The sequence below is a fragment of the Gavialis gangeticus genome, unplaced genomic scaffold (assembly GCF_001723915.1).
Source record: "Gavialis gangeticus isolate Ggan-Ray unplaced genomic scaffold, GavGan_comp1, whole genome shotgun sequence".
Classification (NCBI taxonomy): Eukaryota; Metazoa; Chordata; order Crocodylia; family Gavialidae; genus Gavialis; species Gavialis gangeticus.
In genome coordinates, this window is record NW_017728994.1 from 40863206 (window position 1) to 40874680 (window position 11475).

The following is an 11475-nucleotide window of genomic DNA, read 5'->3' on the forward strand; positions in this document are numbered from 1 at the left end:
CCCCCCCCCCCCCCATGCCCTTTCCCCGCACAGACTTACCGGCTAGATGCTGATCTCCAAGCTGCTGGACTGTACTCCTGGCTGCGTGTGCATGTATGTAGCATTTGTCAGCAACCTTATAGGCCACATCAGCCAAAAAAAGCCAATTGCTGATATTGTCAATTTTTCTTTTTATCAGTGCCAATACGGTATGAACCGATATATTGTTGCACCTCTATTTGTTATGATGTAAGCAAATGGGTAACAAATAGGGACTGGCATTGTTATGCAGTCAGGTGAATTTTTTCTTATCCAATATGCATGTAAAGGATTACACTATAGTTAAATAACATGAAAACTGTTAAATCTGCTAGGGGGGAACCATAATCTTCCTGTGAAAGTTGTTTTAAAATAATATTCAGATAATATTTTGACTGACCTTGCAAGATGTCTTCCAGTAAATGAAGTCTTTGTTTTAACCACAAGATTATGTGATCTGGATCAAAACATTTAGGATGGTCTCCAAAGGCATAGTGAATTAAATGGGAAGTCTTTCTGTTGACTTTAAGTAAAGGCCCCCATAAAACAGGGATAATATTTTCTTTCCCCACCTTTTGTTCCTTGCTGCTACATATATTAAAAAGAATGGTCCCAAGGAGCAAAGACAAAAGCCTAATATAATTTGGATATGATCTCTGTTGGGGCTGATGGGTGCAATCATATCACAAAATATGCATAACAGTTTTCTAATAAATAAATCATTATTTATAATTTACAGGTGGAGTAATTGAAAAATAAAGAGGTTAAGCGACTTGATCACAGGCAAAGCCAGGACTAAATTCACAGTTCTTAGCTTTTAGTTCTACCTACTTAATTAACAAATTCAAACATTCATTTAGTTTTCAGAAGATAAACTAGGTTTTGTTCTTATTTTTTCCTGTGCAATAAACTGAATTAAGGTAACATTTACTTGTGTAAAAATTTTTTTAGGTTTGCCCAGTTTTTTCTGTGCCCACTGTTTGATGAAAGCTGCAAAGATAGGGAAGTGAATGCTGTTGACTCCGAGCATGAGAAGAATTTAATGAATGATGCCTGGAGATTGTTTCAGTTGGAAAAGGCTACTGGAAACCCCAATCATCCCTTCAGTAAATTTGGAACAGGTTTGTCAGAATATAATCATCCATCCATTAGTGTTGGTATAAAATATATTTCTCTTCATGCCTGTTTGTTGTGATGCTTCATTAGGTTTTCCACATCTTAGATTTAAAAGAAAAAACAAAACAAAACCAAGCAAACAAGCAAAAGAGCTAGATAGAACATAGGGAAGAGTATGATGCAAGAGTTAGAATTCACCAAGGATACGTTCTTTTATGGTTGTGATAATTGCTACTGTAGATACTTTTTAGAAATGGCTTGGGATGAGTCTTAACCATTTGGGACTGTAATCATTGTGACACACATAGGATGAACTGTTTTAAATTACTGTCGGCTAAAAGCCTTGCTAACAACCTAGCACAAGAAAGCTGCATAACATTTTCATATTAAATTGACAGTCTTTTCAAAGCTCTGTGGCATTTAATGGATACAAGCATCAAGACAATCTAAGCATTGAACATGGTGGCCATAGAAGCAGACGGTTGTGAAAGTTAAGCCTTGAATAAATATGCTGAGTTGGTTGCTCAAGTTTTTTGTTCTGAGAGTGCTCTTAAATGGCTAAAGGAACAAATGACATATAATCTTTTCAAAAACATATTGGTGTTGGGATAGTAATCAACTATTTTTTTCCATTAATGTAAAAATACAAAAGGTTTAAGTTGCTGCAGCGGTTTGATTAGATGTAATTAATAGAATTTCCCTTCCTACATTTCACTGCAGAGCATTTTTAAGACTATCAAGGTAAGTGCAATAGCCCCTTGCCAAGATTACTTGGAGGGTGTATCGACTTTTTTTTTTAGTAGAGGAGGGACTCTGAAGTGGGAAATAGGGGAAAAAAATAGAAAAAACAGTAAGGTCATTTCCTATCCGATTTGGGGGGGGGGCAGAATTAGATCTGTCATTAATTTATGATAAGGAAAAGCAGATTTTCTGATCTTATGGCATGTCTATATAGGGAACTCGCTGTGCCTGGCAGCAGCACTTTCCAGTACAATTCTGGCAGTAGCTCAAATGGAGCAGAATGAGAATCAGTAGAGCCACCTTTCTGCAACGCTGTTTACAGACTTCAATAGTAACCCTTGCAAACCAGTAAGCAGCAGTGCTGGAGAAAATCATGTTAAATCCTGTGCAGCTCAAAGATGTCCATAAAAAAGTTGCAGAAAATATTTCTTTGAAGTTTAGGGACATTCTTCTTAGAGTAGCTCTGTTTTGCAAAGTTACCAGACTTTTGGATGCTTCCAGATACTTGGTGCTTGTTAAGATCGGAATCAGTTTTTTAAATAGAGGACAAAAATATGCTGAAATTCAGTAGTAATTATATTAAAAATTGTAGTGCTCTGTATTATATAGACCTAGTTTAGACACTGAATTTGCCATCAAATACTTCTAAAAATACAATTTTGTATGTCTGACTGATTTTAAAAAACAAAACAATAACCAGGTCCTTAATTTTAAAAACAAATGTAATGCATATACAGGGCTCCCAAATGCCACCTCTCGTGTATTGCTGTATCTTTGACAGCCCTTTCTTTAGTCCTACGGACCAAGGGAGACATCATGAAATCTCCTGGGCTGCAAGAATGGGTGTCATTTTTGCTGTATCAGGTCATCTGTGGAACTTGCTCTGCCAGCAGTCTTCCTTGTGATGCTCCTGTGCAGGACAGGCATTCTAGTCCTCCAGGTTTCCTTTCAGTATAGTTAGCCTTTCTTCAGCTTTCCCATGTGCCCAGCACCCAATTAATGCAAGAGCTCAAACAGTACATTTGCTCTTATGTCCCCTGACAGGCCTTGTATAGTCACCCTAGACACCCTCTGACAGTTGTCCACTAAAGACCATAGTATAGTAGTAGCACAGTTGTAAAACAATAATAATTTAGTTCTTTAATGTGTTCTTCCCAATTCAGTGCCTGTTTTGTGGGCTTAGGAATGGCAGAGTCCATAGATCCTGTAACTGCAGCCTGGTATTTGTAAAATTTAGTAAATTGCTGTAACAAAGGAAAAGACAGACTGGGGAGAAAATATGCAAGCATTTTATAACAAATAACTTGCAAAGAGGAATTTATATTTGCATACACATGCCTTTAGAAATATGCCCACTTTTATTTCAGATGTCACTTTTTTAAAATTAATGCAATAAATTTAATGTCATGAACTCACTTAGCTTCATGATGGCTTGACTGAATGCGTCTGCAACATCTGGAACAGACTGATGTATATATTGTTTACTTATTGCTCCATTTAATTTGTGGTAATTGCTACTATGTTGCAAGGGTTTGGTAAATCAATCTAGAAAGCATTTTGTAATGCATGTCTTCCTGTTGTTGTATATACTGTGTTAATCTCTTCCTGTGTTACACTTGTTTCTCTTTTCCCTTTGCCACACCTTTTCTTCTGTGAGAGATTACTGTGTTCTGTGAATTGTCTGTGCTTGGGTGCACAGTCAGACTGGTCTTAAGAGTTGACAAAAAGAATAGCAGTTTGCATTTTGGACTTTATCTTCTATTTTCAATCTTGCAGAATCATGGCAGTGAGAAATGGAGTTGACTAAAATCCAGCTGTGGATTAGTTGTTTTTCACAGATTTTCCTTTTTCACACTTAGTGTTGCACCAAATAATAGCCCTGCTTTAACACCAAACTCAACTTTTCCTTACAATAAATATTGCTAACAGTGTTTATGTATAAAGTGTTCAAAAACCAATACTAGTTTAAAAGAGAATTTTGGATTCCCACTCTTGTCTGAAAGACTTCAGCTTAGAGATTTAGTTAAAGGGCCATCTTTCCTCTTACTTTTTAGAAGAGAGACCACAGTGAGAACAAAAGAGCAGACTAGCTCTAATGAGCCAGGAGGGCCTTTTAATCAGTAGTTTAACATTTTATATGCCCTTAATATAAAAAAAAAAAAGTCTCTGCCTCTAGAGCATAGGTTAAACATATATTTTAGATTTATAAATGATGTTTATCCTATCCTATTTAGTTTACAAATTCATATAACTTTTAGCAGTCTAAAATACTAAATATTTTTGTGGCTTTTCTTTTGCCTTTCAGGGAACAAATTTACATTGGAAACCAGACCAAACAAAGAAGGAATAGATGTAAGACAAGAGCTGTTGAAGTTCCACTCCACTTATTATTCATCAAATCTAATGTCTATTTGTGTCCTAGGACGAGGTGAGTGTGTCATACTTTTATGATAGCTGTTTATCTATGCTAGAAGAGTGTGACTCTTATAAAGTTATTAATTATTCTCTTACAGAATTCAATCAAACATGCTCAAATCGGGTAAGCCTTTTTCTCTAAAATGTGAAACAAAGGAGGTTAATGTCCTAATCCTTCAAATACGTACCTAATTTTGTGCACTGTGAATAGTCCCACTGAATTCAGCGGGGCTGCTCACTGTTTGCAAAATTTAATATGTATCAAACTGGAGATTTAAGATTTTAAGTCCAAGTTTACCCCTTGTCACTGTACTTTTGGTAATATTTGCTTTGTGTAAGTCCTGAGGTCTCTTTTCTCTGTTTTCTTTTGATTTTTAAGGGGGGGGTTTTCTGTAACAAACTTGGTCTGGACTGCTGCCTGATAGATGAGGTCTTACACCTTGAATAAAAAATGCTTTTAAAATGGCTTATAGAATTTTATTTTAGAAATTCAGACATTTTTTAGCAGCTGTAGTCCCAAGATACCATGCATAATGCATAGCTCTCTCTGATGCATATTTTTTTTGCATCTTAGATCACTGTGGAATTATGCAATTGAAGATGGAAGTGCCAAAGTTTTATCTTTTGCCTTCCACAAGCTTAAAAATTAGATAAAGAACCTTTTATAACAGAAGTATTGAGCACTTGAGATTGACTTTGAGGGTGGAAGAGCTTGCTTTGAGCCTCTCATGGTGTTTTACAATAGAAATAGCAAACCTAGCTTTCTTTTAGTGAACAAGCAGGATAAAAAACAGAGGGAGAGGGGAAGAATTTCTCCATATAGTAACAAAAACAATGAATTAAATAATCCAATCCCTTAAATTTCTTGCAGGTCACCCTTAACATTATTCTGTCCTAGATTGCATTACTGCAAATCGTTCCTTAGACAAAAATCCCATTGCATTTGAGGGATAAATAATGTGTATTTTTTCACATTACTGGTATAATTAATTTAACTTGATTTATGTTTATGTACATGTCAAGGTCGTTTGGTTTCAGGGAAGGTGTTTTTTCATTTATCAGCTTTACAGAAATCTTTCAAGGATTGCTTTAGCAATTTATGTTCAGTAGTATTTTGAAGCTCTTTTTTGATATTTCTAAAATTGTTAACTTTTTTACTCTGAATTTGTAAGTGTCGTGTATTATTTATTCAAGAATTCATTTATGCTGTATACTAGTACTTTACCTTGTATCAGTTTGCTTTACCTCTTCTTCATAACTTCCAGACTTTGTCAAAAATGCCTGAATCAGTAAAAGAGAATGTTGCAGTATTTTCAAAGTAACTTTTTTATTAATTCAGTAGATTAGTAAATCTCTACACTACTAAATTGGGAAGCCTAAAATTACTTTATTTGGAGATTGGGTCAAAATAAACTGTAAATTTCTGAATTTTTACAATTTTTAGTGGGAACTCCCGACACTCAAATTTCTTTAATGTTAGTTGTACCCATAAATGTTTTTGGACTGTAAAAAGGTAGAATCAATCTTTTATGCTTTAAACTGAGGAAGGGAAGTTGAAATCATTTGGAGTTGCTTTTTAGAATATTGTTGAAATACTTTTGATAGGTGGCTTTCATGTTGATTGTATGGGAAATACCCATGCAACTACTTTTTGTGTAATATTCTTTATCCATGTGTTTGTAAAGTAGCTATCATTGTGGGACATAGGTGTCACATAAACAAAATGGCATCTAATTATGACTATAAAGGGGTCTAAACTCTACATTTCTGTCACAGCTCTTTGTCCAAGTGAGATAATTTAGGTGTTTACTTTTCAAGCCTCTATCTTAATGTCTTTGATTGCACATAGAAGGTGTACACCAGTGGTGCTCAATATGTGGCCTGGAAACCAGATCCAACCTTTGAAGCATTGTCATTCCCCATGGGTCTGGAAGTTTGGTGGCAGGGGGAGCAATGACAGTGTTAATTGTTCTGGGAGCAAGAACAATTTCCAGACTTGTGTGGAGAGCACCATGGGCTGGATCACATGACCCTATGTGCCACAACTGGATCCAGTACATGGGGTTGTGCTTGCGGACTGACTCAGCACACTGAATTCATATGGGACCCAGCCCATGGATTGGCCCCATGTCACCCATCCAGCCTTCAGAACTGGATAGCTTGAGCACCCCTGGTCTACACCAACATGAGTCTGGCAGAAGAACTGAAAGTGGCAAGATTCAGGGTCCTGATGTCTTCTGTCAGAGACTTCAACACTTGGGACTTCCCTGAAAGCACTCACACCTACCCACAGACCTTATTTTGGTAAATGGTTAGCCATAATATTTGTCATCAGTAAATCAGTGCTTTTAATTGATGATGAAAATTAATATAAACATACAGCATTTAAAAAACAGTGTTCAGCTGTGCTTTTACTTGAGTTTATGGCCCTAATGCATTTTTAATTTAAAGCGAGCAATTAAAACATTGCTTATTTTCAAAATTTTGAATTGTAAATGCTGGGAAGGAGGGGGTTGTTTTTTTAAAATTTATTTTAAGTTTGCTAATTCAGACTTTGTTTATTAAAAAAAAAAAAAATTCCAGAATAAAAATGTGGTTGAATGTGGTTCAGGAGAAGATCTAACAGCTTTGAAGATCTATTTAAAAAAAAAAAAATCACAAAGAAATAAAACCAGTAAAAAATTTAAACATACAGCGAAGCAATTATGACACAACCTTAGTGCTCAGTCCACATAAGGACTATAAAATAGAAGCCGTCTCAACAGCCATCACCCAGGCAAATTGACCTTGCCCTAATAAGAAAAACAAGTATTTACACACTGTAGCATTTAAGTGAATCATTCCCATTCTTCAGCTGTGCATCAGAACTTTGATATCCCTATTGAGACCTGGATAATAAAATGTGTGTCCTTTCATAAACAATCCACAAAACCAGCAATGACAATGTTGTTAAGGTCTTGCGTTAAAAAAATGAAAGCCTTATGTTAGAATTTAAAAAATAATACATAACATATTCCTTCTGAAATGTAAGGGAGGAAGCAAACCTAACTTTGAAAAATTATTTTTCTAACAGGAATATCTGAGTCTCAAACCTCTTGATAATGATTATGCTATTTCTATTGCTTCTTTTTTTCAGAATCCCTGGATGAGCTAACTAGTTTGGTAGTGAAGTTATTCTCAGAGGTAGAGAACAAAAATGTTCCGATACCAGAATTTCCTGAGCACCCCTTCCAAGAAGAACATCTCCGGGTAGGTTGTGAGACTTCCTAGTGTAGCTAAATTAACTAGTGCAGACCTTAATGCCATGTAGGAACAATAACTTCTTATACTCCCTACTGTTATTCTTATTTATGTCTGTTTGCAATATAGATAAGGTTGTATATATGGGTGTGAGGAACTGAGAAAGGAAGATTCAAAGAAGATCCATGTGCTTAGGTGTTAAATCTTGAGTTTGAGATTATGAATATAAACATTAATCTGCTAATTTCCTGGATTGTTAGTAATTGTATTGATAGGAAATACACTTGAGTAACTTTTAACCCTAAGTAAATGTTTTGTGTGCAGTATATATGTTCATATGTAAAGAATTGTGTGTATATGGAATATATAAGCCTGGGGGGAAAAAACTGAAATAGATAGAATCTTGTATTTTTTTTCTTCTAGCAACTTTACAAAATAGTACCTATCAAGGACATTAGAAATCTATATGTCACATTTCCAATACCAGATCTTCAAAAATACTATAAATCCAACCCTGGTCATTACCTGGGTCATCTCATTGGACATGAAGGCCCAGGGAGTCTTTTATCAGAGCTCAAAGCTAAAGGTAAGCAAGGTAAAAGGTAAACAGCAAAAATGTGTTCCATAAATAAATATATGATGGAGCCTTGGGACAATGTTTTTAAAAATAGTGGTTCTATTTTTAAATATTGATGGCCAGTCCTGACACAGTAAGTAGTTTAAGTAGAAAACAGCCCCCGCCACTCCCTCTTCCCCTCCTAGGCCTGATGGTGTCCTTCACTCCCAATCTGCTACCCCCTGCCACCAGGACACAGCCCCCTAGTTTGTGGGGCAGGGTGTGGGTGTGGGGGGGGAGTGGGGGTTGAGGCATATACCCTCCCAGATTTGTGTACTCAAAATAGGCATGGGGCTGCAGCCTGGTTGGACCAGCATGGGCAGGAGTTGCCTCGGCAGCCCAGTGGGTGGAACCTGGCATGGGAGAGTGGAGCAGGGCAGTAAGACTTATTGCCACTGGGACCCCTGTGCCAGACATGCCACCAGCAGCGCAAGGAATAATGGACTGGAGGGCAGAGGGAGTGAGGTGTGCTGCCCTTACCTTCAGCTGCCAGCCACATGTGCACTGGGCTGCAGCTCTACCCTGTGCCATGGCCCAGCTGCTGCTGCTGCTCCACTCAGGCCTCCCACGCTGCTTCCCTACCCCTCCTCCCCTCTGGGGTTAGAGCCACAGTGTGAAGGGAGCAGTGGTGGCTGAGCCATGGTGATGGGGTGGAGCCATAACCTAGCGGGTCAGCAGCTGGTGGCAGGAGGCAGTGGGGGAAGTGAACACCACCCCCACCCTCCCCCATTACTCCTTGTGCTGCTGACAGCATGACTGGTATGGGGGGCGGTTCTAGTGGCTGCAATGAGTCTTGCCACCCCCCTTCACGCTCCTGTGCTGGATTCTGCTGCTGGGCTGTGGAAGTGGTGGCTCCTGCTTGTGCCAGTCTGGGCAGGCTGCAGCCCCGAGCCTGCTGAGGGCACGCAAATCTTGAGGGGGCATGTGACCACCCCAACATGTTGCCTATGTTCCTCCCATCCCCTTTGTGTTGTCTATCCCCACCACCCCGACTTACCTGCGGGGAACTGCAGGAGCTGCTTTCCGTGCTGCCTGGCTGCCACCTGCATGTGTGTTTGTGCATGTGCATGTGCCCATGGCACCTCCTGCCTGATCGCCCTCCTCTTGCTCTCCCATGCCCCAGGCAGCCCCTTGCAGGTTGGAACTCTGCCAGTCTGCAAGGGAAAACACAGAGTTTCCAATTTTTTTCTCCTTTAAAGGAGAATCCATTTTTAAAGTTTGTTTGTGACCCTTTCATATATTCTTGCTACCAACTTTTGAGTTGTGACCCACAGGTTGAGAAACACTGTTCTAAGACGGTCTTCAGTCTTATTCTCATTTCTCAGATGGATGCCATAATATTGAATATTATTTTTGGGATGTTTTATTCTTATGTAATGTTTTTCAAACCTTTCACACATTGTCCTCAGTTGTTCCTTGTGCTGCTGATATTGTGGCTCTTAGCAGCTCCATCTATAATCAGAAGACCAAAATAGTGTGTCTTTTACTCTTTTGGTTTGTTTTGATTTACTCTGGTAATATGGCAAATTATTAATTGCAAAAACTGCATTTTATTGCATATCATCCACAATTCCTTATTATAGTATACAGCTTAGAGATCCATTATTGCCAGAGTTGCAACTGATGCCCAAAAGTGATTGGACAAAGATAAACGTTCATACTCCTTTATGATAATTCTACATACTGTTTTTTCATATGAAATATTTACTTAACTGTGTTATGTGTTCCTGATTCCTGTGCCTGATAGAACCTCTTGTTTCTCCCTCCTTGGGAGGACAATGATCTGCCTTAGTTCTTTTGGGCCCTCGGTTCTTTGCACATGATGCTTCTACATAGTAACTGAGAGCTATTGCCTTTAGGATATTATAATTTATAGAAATAGTGAGTTGAGAAAAAACAAATGCAGATAAATAGTGTTCTATTCCCAGAATGGATTGGGTTAAACTTAAGGAAGGGGGAGATGAGAGAGAGGTACTGGCAAAAGGAGTCCACAATGCCAAATTTTAATGAATAAATAACCAGTCCAGCAGCAACAAAGCAAGTCATGGGTTTGTATAACCAATGTTGACATCCTCCCTTGAATCAGAAGGAGCAACGGCTAAAGGAACTTTGGTCTTCTGACCTCTTGGGGAAACTTGAGGTTGCAAAGAAGAGATAAGGAATGAGGACATTGCTGACCTCTTGTTACATGTTGAGGAGATGGTCCTGACTCCAGTTTTCACTAGATATCTTATTGGAAGAGCACTTATGCAGAATCTTGAAGGGACTCTTTTTTTCTTTAGCTTCAGTTTATAGGGAGGCAGGCCAGGCAGTTCCTCTTCTACTTGTGGGGCTCTCAGTTTTGTCTGCTGCAGGGATGTATATGTTCCTGATGCAGACTCTCACTGACCTGTTAGTCATGGAGCACCTTGCTACTGTTGTTCTGCTACATGGCAAAACAATCTCTTGGCGTATCCCTCAAAGTAATTTATTCCAATGGGCAGTATGCTGAAAGGTACGTCACACTTGGTTTACAATATAAAGCTCTTTTGGCAGAACTCAAGTTTGCCAATGGAATTTTGCATATGTTTTTACCAGTGACGTTTCCTCATCTTCCAAGGCAACTTAGGCTATCTGCTACTGTATGGCAGCTGGAAGAAACCTTGTGTGGACAGTCCCACACCTTTGTCAGCCTTAGCAGTTCTTCAGAAGCAATCCCACAGTGCCTTGTGCTGCCTGCTCTGGACACAAGTTTGAACTCTGTTGGCCAAAATGTTAGCTACCTGGAAGGCCAGCCCCTCTTTAAAATTTCTGTGCCATTTTGAAAATAGTACCATGTGTGGGAACAAACCACCATAATGTTCTTTGATTATTGCCAGGTGAGGTGGGTAGAATGGAGTTTAAACAAGATTGATAGTTTTATCTACAACTAAGTTTTATATACTATTCTGCAAAGAAAGTAGCTGGGGAGGGGAGGAACCAGTAGTAGGTTTGCATGAAAACTACTAGACTGCTTAGTAGTCCAGTCCTCTTTCTTTTTTTTATGAACTTGTCCTGTTTTTGTGGGGTAATAAAGGCATATTAGGATTTTGCTACTGATGTAGGTTGTTTATGCCCTTCCACACCCCACTGCTACCATGACATCCTTCAGTCTTGGGTTTGCCCTTTGAGCAACACAAATGCTGGATGTAGTCTGTTGTAGTAGAAAAGTTCTCTCCATTAAAAATGAAGCAAATGCATGCATGAAGAATGGCATCTCATGCCTCCAGCATACCTTTCCATACCTGACTGGTACTAAAGGGGGCACAGGTGGTGTTCTCTTTGATCCTCCCAGTCTTAGGGTATGGACT

The 11475-nt window shown here is 38.7% G+C and overlaps 1 protein-coding gene across 4 annotated transcripts in view; it reads left to right on the forward strand.

Annotated features, from left to right (window-relative positions):
* IDE (insulin degrading enzyme) overlaps positions 1–11475 on the forward strand; it is a 131435-nt gene that overhangs the window by 26531 nt on the left and 93429 nt on the right. For all 4 annotated transcript variants that reach the window (XM_019502638.1, XM_019502636.1, XM_019502639.1 and 1 more), the window contains exons 4-7: positions 970–1139; positions 4181–4303; positions 7427–7539; positions 7954–8116. In XM_019502638.1, coding sequence (XP_019358183.1) covers positions 970–1139; positions 4181–4303; positions 7427–7539; positions 7954–8116 — 569 coding nt within the window. The remainder of the gene's footprint in view (positions 1–969; positions 1140–4180; positions 4304–7426; positions 7540–7953; positions 8117–11475) is intronic.